At 37.8% G+C, this 14,452-nt stretch overlaps 1 protein-coding gene across 2 annotated transcripts in view; it reads right to left on the minus strand.

Moving 5' to 3' along the window:
• Positions 1 to 14,452, minus strand: part of LOC136858818 (probable cytochrome P450 304a1) — a 365,722-nt gene that overhangs the window by 223,695 nt on the left and 127,575 nt on the right. For both annotated transcript variants that reach the window (XM_068230565.1, XM_068230566.1), the window contains exon 3: positions 8,402 to 8,650. In XM_068230565.1, coding sequence (XP_068086666.1) covers positions 8,402 to 8,650 — 249 coding nt within the window. The remainder of the gene's footprint in view (positions 1 to 8,401; positions 8,651 to 14,452) is intronic.

Consider the following 14,452-nt stretch of genomic DNA (forward strand, 5'->3'; position numbering starts at 1 on the left):
GGTTGAACCTTCTTGAATTCTAATTGTGAATTCCTGACCTGGTCGAATGACTGGAAACAGGCTGTGGATTTTCATTTCAGTACATTTTGTATATTATCTCTTCACATTTCATAGGAACTTTTCTGTTCCAGTCCAAGTTCCTTAAATTCTTGTAGAACCTATTTCCTACTTGTACCCTTCTTCTGAATTTCTTATCAACTTTGCAGCTTGCATTATTTCACTTCCAAAATATTTGGAGCATTGAACAACTTCAAAGTTTTGTCCCCTGATACTAACAATTCTTTTTTCTACTCATTCTCCTCTTGTCATCACCACTGTTTTGCTCTTCTCAACACTGATTTTCACACCATATTTCCCAATATTGTCATTTAGCCTCTAGTTGGATTTTCACTTGTGTATTGTTGACTCCCCAAATCACTATGTCATCCACAAACAACAATATTTTCACCTCTCTATATGTTGCCTCTGTTTCCTTTAGAATTTCATCCATAACCATTATAAATATAAGTGGAGACAATACACTTCCCTATTTTAGTCCAGTTTGGTTTCTAAACCAATTTGTTCTCCCCACTGGAGTCCTGGACACTAGTGAAACAGTTTTTATAGATTGCTCTCACTAATTACATTGATTGTTTTCCACATCTCTTCTTTACAGGGTTTCCTGCACCTTTTCTCTATTAACACTAGTGTAAGCTTTCACTAGTTCATGGAATACCTTCATCAGATCTTCTCCACAGTCCCACCATTTTTTCATTGGTATTCTCATGGTAAATACATGGTCTACTGTTGACCTGCCCTGTCAAAAGCCATACTGCTCTTCTTCTAAATTTGTTTCCACCCTTCTGCTCATCCTCCTTTCTATTATTCTCTCCAATAGTCTTTCCTTGATAATTGTCATATATCTTCCTGTCACCTTTCCTAAATACTGGTATTATTATACCTTTACACCAATCATTAGGTACTTTCTTTTTCCCCGCATGTACACCTTTGCAGCCTATATAACCAAGTAGCAAGATATCCATGCTTCTCTATGGTTTTAAACTGAAAGTTATCATTCAAAATTTTCCATTTTGGAGAGTCCACTGTCAGCTGAGCTTGTAAAATACACCCCCAGTTCATACATCAAACGGTTTTGGGGAAATGATTATTTATTTTCTGATCTAATACTCATTTGAACCCCATACTGAAGAATATGAATGTTTTAAACCCTATCTTATTTAAAATCTAGGATGTAAATATGACCAATCTCTAAAATTTTGATTTTTTACGTCGAACAGTAATGAAGGAATGAATACTTTTTTAAGGGGTGAATGTTCTTAAATATTTATTAACATCTAGGATATAGAGGACTACCCTTTATAAACAGAATAATAAGTTCGTGCCTGAAACAGTATTGGAAGAATGGATAATGTGTTTTTGTGAGTCAACCACCATCTAAACACCTTAGGGGAGAAATATTTTTAAGTATACGATATTTTACACCTAGGACAATAGAAGACACTTCTGGTAAAATTACAACTTTGTATGTCAAATGGTTTTGGAGGGATTAATAATTTTTTTTACGGAGCTAACCTCATTTAACACTTTAGGGGTGGAACATTAAAAATTATTTCATATTTCACACCTAGGATTTTAAATATATACCGCTATTTGGAATTTTTTCTTTGTATGTTAAACCATTTAGGAGAAAGGAATGAATATATCTGTTTTCAGATCTTAACCCCTATTTAATTGTCTGAGCAGTTACATTTGTTTCAAACCTTCTGTTATTTAGCACCTAGGATATCATTTGAAATTTTAACTTCATAATTGAAACGGTTCATATACATGCATATTTTTGTCATCATTCCTCACCCCCCAGTCAAGACCCCCTTATGGGTGTATTGTTTTAAGTCCACTTCTTATTTGTATTCTCATAAAAAGAATTCAACTCTTTTTACACCCCCGTTAAGTTGATTTCACTCCCCCTCCCCCCCCCCGCACCTAACTGGATTTTTTGAAGACAAAAGAATACATTTCTTTATATTTAAAGGAGATTCCAAATACAAATTTTTATGCATGTAACATCTCAGTTTTTGAGATATAAGTATCCTCACAAAAATAATTCAACCCCTTTTTCAGTCCTTTTTATAACTGCCACCCCTTAAGTGTTTTTCCCAAAAAAGGTGTTACTTTATTTTTAAAAGAGATTAAAAATACCAATTTTTACATCTGTAATATGTTAAGTTATTGAGATATTACTGTAGATATGCTCATTTTAAAAATTCACCCCCTTTATCACTTCCCCTTAAGTGAATTTTCAGAAAACAAATTATGCAAGTTCTTTTACTTTTACAGGAGAGTCCAAATATCAATTTTCACATATGTAACATCTTTACTATTTGATATATAAGTATCCTCATAAAAAATAATTCAACAGTCTCTTTACTTCTTTTCACCCATCCCACACCCTTAAGTGGATTTTCTGGAAACAAAAAAGTACATGTTCCTTTATTTTTAAAGGATATTCCAAATACCAATTTTCATAACTGTAATATCTTCAGTATTTGAGATATAAGTGTCTTCATAAAAGGTATTCAAACCCTTTTTCACCTTATTTTCACCCCTCTTAAGATGTTTACTGAGAGAAAGGGCATTCAATGAGTGGTGTAACTTGCAGCAGAAAGGAAGAGGTGTGTGTTGGTACAATGAATATACTCCTGCCAACTCCTGGATTCGAGACCATCAAGGCTTATCATGTAGTGAATGGCGTGAAGCAATTAAGATGACAGCAAACATTTCAGCAGTTAGATCGGTACCAGGAAGATCTCAGAACGATTCCCTTTATAGGCGCTGCCTCAAGGAGATTGAAACTCTTGCGCATGTTCTGGGATCTTGTCCTCATGGTGAACTTTTAAGGAATATGCGTCATCATAACATTCGCTTGTTAATTGCGGCAACGCTAAAAGACCATGGTTTCCAGGTATTTGAAGAGGTTCATGGCTTAGCGGACAATGGAAGCCACAGAAGGATTGACATCATTGCTTTCAAGAATAAGAAGAGAGGTTACATCATCGACCCCACAATTCGCTTTGAAAGCCATAAGTCGCAGCCCTCAGATGTTAACCTAGAGAAAAGGAATATTTACATACCAACAATTCCTTACTACAGGGATAAATACCAGATAGAGGAAATCGACATAGTAGGTCTGATGATTGGAGCAAGGGGAACGATTCCCGCTTTTGCCGCTAATTTCTGGAAACAGATGTCTCTGCCAGTTACAGTGTTACGGGAGATTGCCATCATAGCCTTAAGGGGCTCACTAATACTTCTAAGAAATCACTGTTACAATTAGGTTACCTTCAACATTTATCAAGTACAGTATATCTACTTATCTTCTAAAAATAAATGTAAAAGTATACTTTGTTGCAAGGCAGCCTCTGCATGAGAGGAAGTATTTCATAAAATAAATAAAACAAAGAAGTGTTTCCTCATTTTTATAAGGAGATTCCGAATACCAATTTTCACGTCTTTAAACTGTTAAGTTTCTGAGATATAGATACACTAATTTTAAGAATTCACCCCCCCCCCCCTTTTCACCCTCTCAGCAATGAAATATCCAAAAATCCTTCCTTAGTGAGCACCTACTTTGTAATATAAATGTACTGGGGCTATTTTGGGACAGGTTTCTGAAAAGTCTTAGCATATTAAGTGGACAAATACAAGTGTTTTTGATAGATTTAACCTTCCTCTTTCTAAATATGAGGTGCATTTTATTCTGTGACCGTTCCTTGCTGAGTGATACCCCCTGACTTTGTCACAATTTTACCCCAGAGGTTGGGGTAACTTTGGGACAAGTCACTTTTCAGACTGAAACCAATGAAAAAAAAAAAAAAAATATCCAAATGTTTGAATAGTAACACTTTATTTAGACCAGTATTGCCTCCACTACAGTGATGTAAAGTAATAGTAACATAAAAATTATGGAAAAATTAAAAGATTAAACACATTAAAGAAATTTACAAACCAACAAGTAACCTCAATAAAGGCTTCATATAAAGAAAATAAACAGACATGAAATCATTAAAAATCCTGAAAATCAGCAAAAATAAAGAATCATCTGATAAAATTAAGTCCTGCGCATACTGTCCCAATTCCTTAAGATAAAAAACACCTCGACGACCATCTTGCTTGGGTGAGCTGATTATTTGGACGATATCCTTTGAAGGATATTCTAGAAGATCTTCTTTCTGGGGCCACTGCCACTTGTTTCCAGAATGTGCCATGGAGGAGATCATGAATCCCTTCATCGTTGTTTTAGTGATCCGTCCCGGATACAATTCACCTTCGTATGTAAAAAGTACATACCTCCCCTCATCCAGGTGTTCGGTTTGATCCTCGTGAGGTATGATCCAGAGGTCTAGTGAAGCCTTATCAGCGCCTTTGAGCCCATCTTCGTCCTCGACGTCCAAGGTCATGCTGTCATCTGATTCTGCATAAGGTACAGGTGATGAGCTCTCATCAGTGCTGCTGCCTGTGTCCTCTCTGTTCTCCGTTATCTTCTTTCTCTGAGGAGAAGCTCGCTGTGCAGTTGTAGTTCTTTCTTTTGAAGTGGATGGCTTGGCCTTCCTGGCATGAAGAACGTCTTCTACAGAAATGCTTTTACCGGCGGGAACGTTAACCTTTTTACGCCTCACCATTTGACGCTTCTGTGTTGCTTCCTGTCTCTTCTCCACGAGGTGATCCATAAAGGTGTCACCAATGACTGCACTGAACTCTGATTTCTGTGCCATCACGAATGATGGAGGCCTTTGCAGGATCATATGGCGATTCAAGGAGTAGATGCCGGTTTGTATGTTGAAGTTTGTATAATCTTTCCCGTTAAACTGTTTTTGTAGTATAGAGCTACTCCTACTTCACGGCGCTTCAGTCTATTGTGAAAAACTGCATTAAATCCTTCTATATTTATCATGTTTAGAGGGACTGAGTCCTTCATCCAGCTCTAACTAATTGCTACTTTTACCACGCTTCCTTCAAAAATAGCTTTCAGCTCAGTGTGATGGGCAATTATAGACAGAGCATTGATGTGGGCACACAGTAATGAGCAGGAAAAGAATGAGAATTCTCTCTCCAGGTGACTGCGGGCGGGGTGAGAAGGAGTCAGGGAGAGAGAAAGGTAGGAGGGTTCAGTATCAAGGTGAAGGTCGTTAACCCTGCCCAGGGAGAAAGCTACATTACTACCTGTGTTAGCCATAATTGATAGTTTCCTCTTGTATATGTAAGCCACTTGAATCATTTAAACATTCACTCACACTAAACTTATAATAAAACCAAAAGCAAAGCAAAGTCATCTCCGTTCAGGCCATGAAGGCCCTTGGAGGGGTGGAAGGTAAAGGCTTCCACTATCCGTAACCTCGGCACTTGATGGGGTAGAGTGGTTAGCTCTACGCCCGGCCGCCTTTGCCCCCAGGAATTACCCTGGTACTCATTTTTGGTGTAGGCTGAGTGAACCTCAGGGCCATATGCACCTCCGGAAGTGGAAATCTCATTTCTTAAACTTTACGACTTCCTGACGGGGATTCGAACCCACGTCCTTCCGGGCGAGCCGAGCACGCCTTTACCGCCTCGGCCAGGCAGCCCCTTATAATAAAACCACTTATAATTAAAATGTGAGTCCATGAACCATGTACTCTACTAATCACCTAGCCCTGAAATAACAGCGTTTAGTTCCACTTTAGTGGTCACTGTAAATTTGTTTTTGTTTTTGCCTAGAACTATGATTCTTCCTTCCTGGGTCCAAACGTTACACACTCTGAGCTGGTCTCAGGCTCGATTTAACAGATCTTTTCTTGTAGCAGTCAATGACTCCATAACCAATAGTTTGGTGCCTTTGAAGAGTTTTCTAGCTCACCAGACATGATCGCGAACATGAAACCAGATGAATTTAACTATAATCGGCCTGTTTACCGAGGTCACGACTTCCGCAGCTGATCTGCGTAGAGGTCCCAATCTATGACAGCAATCGATGTCATCCATTGGTAAGTCCATTTGCAGGTTAGATTTTACTGTCTCTATCACTTTGGCACATATATTCTCAGCCAGTTTTTCTTTCACCCCGTGTATGAGTAGACAGTTCTGCCTGTTGTATTGTTTGGCTTCGTCAGCCTGGGCTTTGTGCTGGTCAAGATGCTGTTGCACAACTAATAACTCATCCTTTACACAAGAAATTTCCACCAAGATGTACTGGTGGAAATCTTTGAATTCAGAACTGAGGGAAGTTAGATTTTCATTGGTGCGGTCGTTAGTGTTGGCATCCCTGCTGGCACTGGCTGATGTCAACTGTTCCAAATGAGCTTGGAACTCATCCATCAGTTTAACAAACTTTGTTTTGAAGTCCGACACATGCTTATTTACACTTTTTATGGACATGTTTTTGCTAGAGCTAAATGTCAGTTTTCTGGTGTTATTATTGACACAGACTCACTGAGCCTGTCTGCTAATTATCTTGCTAATTTGGGCTGGTAACACAGAGCTCTCCTACTTTTATTTTCTTCTGTCTTATTTCTTTAATCTCAGAATTTTACCTATTTTCAATTTTTCTCTGTGCTCTCCATCAAATGCCTCTCCTGATAGTGCTGATATTTGTTGACCATTTGCGATTTGTTTTCTCAACCAGAAAAATAAACAAATCAATAACTGTTTTTGAACTACAGCCATATCTAGTGACTTTTCTATTATTTTCTTTCTAAGCCAAGCATTATCATTCTGTTTCTCTCATAAAAATCAATCAGTTTATCTCCCTCACTGTTTCTTTTTCCATATCCAAAAGGACCAGTCACTTTTTTCTTTCCTAATTCTATCATTTCCAACCTGTGCATTGCCACATTGGTGATTACTTCCTCGAGTATCTCCAAGAATTCCTCTATATTTTCCTCACTGTTTCCAGTTTGGGATGCATAAACTTGGATGAAGTCTTTCACTCCTTCTTCCGTCCTCAGTCATACTTCGATTATTATGTCACTAACATAGCCTACTTTATCTACATACTGTATTCATCCAGAGTTTTGTCGACAATCATTCCTACTCTATTCTTTGCCTCACCTCCTCCACTCCAGTATGGGGTGTATCTGATATTCTTCTTCACTCCCTTTCCCTCCCACTTGATCTCACTCAGTCCTATCATTGCAATATTCTCTTTCTCCAAAAAGTCAATCAACTCTTCTGACTTTCCTGGCAGCATCATAACATTAATTATTCCCACTTTCGAAATATTGGTTGTCATACTGTTGTGTAAAGTATTTATAATAATAATAATAATAATAATAATAATAATAATAATAATAATAATAATAATAATAATAATAAAGGTGCGTAGCCTCCAAAGAGGTTGATGACCTGTGCATCTATGAGAATGGGGCCCTACTTATGATGAGTTCTAATGAAGAAGGGGACACACACACCCAGCCCCTGAGCCATCAGAATTAACCATTGAAGCTTAAAATCCCCAACCCAGCCAGGAATTGAACCCAGGACTCCTTGGAACGAAGGCCAGCATGTTAACCATTTAGCCATGAAGTCTGACTATTTGTACAAGTAGATGCTACTCTGTTTTTGTTATTGTTGGTGAAAGGATCTACGACACTGGTAATGCATGAGTGTCTAATGCAATAATCACTTATACCAACTATCACTTCAGTTTATCTGCAGAGCTCATCTAGTTTTATCAGCCCTCATCTAGTTTAATCCCAAGGATTTGATTTCATAAAAGAAGATGATGATGATGATGATGATGATGCTTGTTGTTTTAAGGGGCCTAACATCGAAGGTCATCGGCCCTTGGCGTCTATATATTCATTATTTTATTTAATCGTATGGTGATTATAACTACAAATTCATAGGTCCAGGTCCAAGTGTTTCAGCCACTCTAGAGCATTTTCTGAAAGATGAAACAGGTCGCTGGGGCTTCCGGAGTAGGCATGCAGAGGGCAGCGCAGGATAACATGGTCCATGGTCTGCTCCTCATCACTGCATTCACACATTGGAGAATCCAGCCAACCCCACTTATGCCGTAAGAAATTGCCTATTGATTGCCCTGCACGTGTCCCCCGGGTGGTGCTAAGCGAGCAACAGTGACATAAGGTGATACAATTGAACTACATAATTGTATATATTCATTGTTAATATGAACTGGTTTATTCAGGTGTCTTGTGTGTACTGTATGCCTTTCCCAATAATTTAAAGGGTTCTTCTAAAGGAAATGTTGAAGTTTTCTTATTAGTCAAATTTATTTTTACTTGGTCAGTATTAAAGAATGTAAAACTGTTACTGTTGTATATTGATGTTCTCATGCTCTTTACTCAACTATACTGATGTCCACATACACTGTACTCAACTACAGTATTTTATTTAATAATTTACTCACCATATCTTCCTCCAAGTGAACGCACTCTTGCAAGATGAATATCTGGACGTGCTTGAAATTCTGGCCGACGCTGCAGTTCATTGACAGAATCGTGGTCACATGCAACAACACATGGATAAGGACCTAAGTAAAAGCCCAGTATTTTTGTTTTATATCTCTTTGCCATTTCTAAAAGTGACAAATGAAAGTATTTGTAGTTGACCAAAAGAAGCAACCAATAGCTCCCCCAGATTGGCAGCCGTGGAGGACCTGTAAAAATGATAAAAAAATTGAAAGGCGTTAGTCTTTAGAACATGTTACTTATACAGTATAAAACTTCCTCTATCATTAACAAGATGTCAGTAATAATGAGGTAGATAAAGCTGCAGGAAGCTCCAGCATACAGTGTTAAGTCACTAGGATACCAGACTCAATACAAAATAGATCAGCAGATCTGGAATATTTATCTGTACAGTGTCAATCTTATTTTCAAATGTACACTGATGAGTCCAGAAACTTATTGAATGATGTGGAGTAGACATTCTACAGCCCTGAAACTGATGACAGCCATGGGTTCAGTCTTCCAGTCCATTTACTGATTTATTTTTTCTGCAGAAGCAATTGCAATCCAGGAAGCCCCCAGCTATGCCAGGATATTCCCTAGCACAAACATACTCATCCTTACTGACTCACTTGGTGTGCTTTTGTCACTGACCACACCTTTCATGCTATGCCAACCTACTGTATTCCATATCAGTATCATATGGTACCGTACTGCAGATGACAGAACTACAATATCTGGTTTCCATTGGTGGTTCATGCCCTTTTACTCTGGCAGGGCTGTGCCGCCACCTCTTCACCCTTTCCAATTGGTCCAGTTTTCACTGACCAGCACCATGATAATTTAACTGAATAATAATAATAATAATAATAATAATAATAATAATAATAATAATAATAATAATAATAATAATAATAATAATAATAATAATAATAATAATAATAATAATAATTGTTCCGGAGATACCCGTGGAGCAGAAAGAGGTTAAAGAAGGTGCTGTGGTGAATGGGTTTATCTACGATATCGAAATTACTTTAAAACTTTAAAAGGTTATATTTCTTTTCCAAAAACAAACTTAACAATATTTTTCACTGAGTGAACATAACAACAAAATAGCCATCTTGAAACAAGACTGAGAAAATCCAAGATTAGAGCATTTTACAGATTCTGGGCTCAAGCCCCTTGTTTTACAATTCCTGAGCTCCCAGCTCAAATTTTCAAAAATGAGCACTAATGTAGTCAAGGGAAAAAATCCCCTAGTTCAAAGAGCACTTGCTCCCAAAATACAATTTCTAGCCTTCCAGAGGCACACTTTACTCTTACAAAACTTTGAAAAAGAGCTAACAGGCTCTCAGTTTTCCAAGCCTACTCAAGGCAACATCAACTTACAACATCTGGCCTCTCAAGGCCCAGTTACAAATTGAAAATAATTTTATACAGAGGTATCTAGTACCCAACTTACAGGGCCTTTGCAAAAAAAAACCAGGTTAAATGAACGGCCCGAACACAAACTGCATGGAGGAGTACACTGCACTCCCAGATAATGAAAATTTAAAACCTACAGGGCTCTCGGCCCATGAAACAGTGGCTAATCCCAAGCTATTTGAGGTGGCGCGCATGGAAATTACTGTAATACAGAAAGAAAGGGTGCTAAATCGCAGACACCTCAAATCAAGATGAAGGGGAGCTCGAGAGGGTAACTCACTCTCTATCCCCGATTCACAATTCAACAGTGGCTAATCCCAAGCTATTTGAGGTGGCGCGCATGGAAATTACTGTAATACAGAAAGAAAGGTTGCTAAATCGCAGACACCTCAAATCAAGATGAAGGGGAGCTCGAGAGGGTAACTCACTCTCTATCCCCGATTCACAATTCAAGATTTTATGAAATTTTTACATTAGCCGAAAGAAAAGTTACATTTTAGAAAAGTATGGTTACATACTTAAAGAGTCAGACCTTCCCCTCAAATTGAACTGTGGAGGTAGGAAGAAAGAATGAAGTTATGTGGCCATTACCTTATAGATGTTCTGCTGACAGAAGAAAGAGGCGGCCCCGCCTCCTGTCTTGATGCACACACTTATACAGACGGTGATCAATTGGCCAGGAAACATGAAAAGCCGCAGTTTATATATCCTCAGGGAAGGTTCGAGATCATTCAAGATTAATCAGAGTACACCCTCTTAAATTTTATTGGCAGATTCAAAGTGAACAAGAAATGCAGGATTGGTTAAAAATTAATTACAAAAATTCATGATTGGCTAAATTCAAAACTGGCGGAAAGAAAGGGAAGTATTGCCAACCCAAAAATAAATGAACATAGAACAGTTATGGAAAACCTAGGAATATGAGACTTCCTTAATTTATAAGTTCTTTCACCTTGCACCAGGGTGCATAATCATAATTTTTAGTGGTGTCATCTGTGGAATGGTGTCCAAACTTATTGATGTGTAGCAGAACAATTCAAGGAGAAATTCACTCAGTATGGGAACCTTCACAATAACAAAATTACTTGGTATTTTAGTAGAGACATCTTCTGATTAAAGTTCCAACTTGTTGTGTTATTAGTTTCACTTTTTGATCGATAGGGGAGCTTATTAAGGTGCAGATTTTGAATGAGCAGGGTTAAGGTGTACCTTCCAGTACAACAACAACAACAACAACAACAACAACAACAACAACAACAACAACAACAACAACAATAATAATAATAATAATCCTGTGGGGGTTTTCCTGTTCATCTATCGGGCGTATCCCAGGTGGTGGAACGGAGGGGGTGGGGGCGGGGGCTTGCTGGACTTGTCCGGGGGGTCTGAGGGAAATAAAATACCTCTCACGGACCAAAAACAGGTACAGCCAGAAAACATCATGAGACAACCTCTAAGGCTCAACACCATAGTTGTACCAATGAGGTTGACGAAGGTCAATCTCCCCGTTGTCTTCAACTTATTAGCATGATGGAAACGTCAGTTCAGGTCACTACCAGTCCAGGCCCTAGTATTTGTACTAGTCTTTCTCAGTCATCAGATTCTGGAGGGCCGAGAACATCATGCAGTAATGGATCAGAGCTTCCCAAATCTCTTTGCTCAAAGTGCAAACATTTCATTGGCACCCTAAACATCAATACTCTTCTTAAGACTGGAAAGCTAAAACAACTAACACACATACTAGATAAATTCAACGTCCAAATTTTAGCACTCCAAGAAACCAGGTATGCTGATGAAAATTTTGAATCAGACAGTTACAAAATTTACAAAGGTAAACTAGTAATCTTCCTCCCTAACAAGCCAGATCAGTTTGGTACTGCGTTTGCAGTGAGGAGAAATCTTACAAACTCAATACTGTACTTCACGTCTCCTTCTGAAAGAATTTCATTACTCTGAATTAAGTCAGGAAACAAAGCCTACACACTAATCAATGCACATGCACCTACAATCAATTACAGTCAAAAAGATCCACAGAAAGTAGACGACTTCTGGAAACAACTAGAGGAAGCTACAGCCAAAATTCCGAAGCATCATGTCAAAACCATTTTGGGAGATTTTAATGCCCAAATTGGCAAGGAAAAGAAGTTCAGAACCATCATGGAACTCTATCCAGCTCACCAGAGAAGCAATAGAAACAGAGAAAGATTAATTGGCTTCTGCGAGAATTTTGATTTCAAATTAATGTAAACTCATTTCCTGGCACTACCATGAAAGAAAACGACTTGGAGATGCTCTAACTTTCATTTAGTGTAATTCTAGTTAGATCATGTAGTGATTTCTAAGAAAAATCAAAGGGAAATTATGAACGTTAAAGTCAAGAAAGGAGTTATTGACTCTGATCACCACTTATCTCGAGTTAAAGTCAAATTTCAACCTAACAGACCCAAAATCAAAGCAAACACGGAACTGCAAATCGACCTGGAACATCTTAAATAAAACTAGGGCTCCTTTATTGCAAATACCTCCAACTGGATGCCGTCCAACTGGTTAGAACTCAAAGAAGCATTTTTATAAGCTTTCAAAAGTATAGGCATCCCTTCCAGAAAATGCAAACACAGATGGTGGAATGAAACCTGCGACAAAGCCACAGAACTTAGAATAAGAGCGTGAAGAGATTGAAATTCCCATAAAACTGGAAAGACTTGGCAGAAATTCATCAAGATCCAAACCTAAAAAATTATCAGATGTGAGAAATCCAAATATAATCAAAATCAAATCAAAATCTCTTTATTTGCAAATGAGGTGTTTACCTCGGTGGCAAATGGTACACTAAAATACATTATTGTCAAGCACAAAATATTAAATTAACAAGAGAAGAAAATTTTCCTATAATACAATATTGTATAATTTACGCTAACAATTTTTTCTATTAAACACACAGCTCATCCTTAATAAATTTACATTGTTTACAAAATTCTACTTATAATATCTCCTGTACTACTTACAAATATAGTCATCTGATATACAGTATGTGGAATTACTTCAAATGATACTGTACAACTGGTATAAGATTAAAATTTACATTGCATTTATTTACTTTTTCTTTTCTTTACCCCTCCTGGAACCTAAGTAGCATAACGACCTGCTGCGTCTTAACCAGAGCCCCTTTTACCACCTCTTTTCAGAGTTCCTGAAGGGCCTTCACAGCTACCGTAGCGGTCCCAGGGCCCTCAAAGTCCCCACTGTACTTCACCCCTACAGGCAGTCCCCTACTTTGGCTGTCCAAACTCCTTAGACCAGGGGATGGAATTAATTTATTCACACACATTCTTTATTTACATTAACCTGCACTGGGCGAATGCCCTCTAACATTTCATTTATTTTTTCTGTTGCTGTTTATTCTCTTCTTGAATATCTGTACAAATTTTGGAAAAGGATCAAACACTACCCCTGGTAAACTGTTCCACTCCTTCACACCCTTCCCAATGAATGAAAATTTACCCCAATCGCTTCTGCTAAAATTCCTTCTAATTTTATATTTGTGGTCAGTCCTGCCGATATAATTATTTTCCAACTGAAGCCTCTCACGGATATCTCCCCATGCTGCTTCTCCTGTATAGGCTCTATATAAACCTATAAGTCTAGTTTTCTCCCTTCTCTTACTTAAAGTTTCCCACCCTAGTTTCTTTAACATTTCTGACACACTACTCTTTCTCCTGAAATCCCCTGTTACAAATCTTGCTGCTTTCCTCTGCACACTATCTATTTATTTTATTAGGTATTCTTGGTGAGGATCCCAAACACTGTTTGCATATTCCAATAATGGACGAACCATACTTAAGTAACTTTTCTCTTTTAATTCTTTGTTGCATCCTTTAAGTAGCCTCATTATGACATGTAACGATCTGTATGCTTTCCCAACAATGTCATCCACATGACCCTTCCAGTGCAAATTACTTTCAAATCTTACACCTAAGTATTTGCACTTGCCATCTTTTGGGATAACTACCCCATCCAAAGTATATTCAAATTCAGTTTTAAAACTCCTGTTTGTAAATGTTGTAACAGTTGATTTGCCTCCATTAACCTTCATGTTATTCTCTTCAACCCATTGTTGGATACTCTCAAGGTCCCTTTGTAATTCTGAACAATCCTCAATGTTATTTATTTCCCTATAAACAATTATGTCATCTGCATACAATCTTATTTTTGATGTTATATTGTTCCCTAAATCATTTACGTATATTAAGAAAAGTAACAGACCGATTATACTACCCTGTGCAATTCCCTTCCAAACTTTCTCTTTCTGCGATACGTTAATTCCTACTTTGACTTTCTGAACCCTTGAATTTAGAAATGTTTTTACCCAACGTGTAACCCTTATGTCCAATCCTATTCCCTCCAATTTCTTTAATAATATTCCATGTTCCACTCTATCAAAGGCTTTGGAAAGATCTATGGCTATGCAATCTAACTGGCCTCCTGAATCCAATTGATCTGATATGTCCTGCTGAAATCCCACCAGTTGTGCCTCACAAGAAAATTTCTTTCTAAATCCATACTGGCTCCTCATGAACCAATTTTTA

Source organism: Anabrus simplex, chromosome 1, assembly GCF_040414725.1.
Source record: "Anabrus simplex isolate iqAnaSimp1 chromosome 1, ASM4041472v1, whole genome shotgun sequence".
Classification (NCBI taxonomy): domain Eukaryota; kingdom Metazoa; phylum Arthropoda; class Insecta; order Orthoptera; family Tettigoniidae; genus Anabrus; species Anabrus simplex.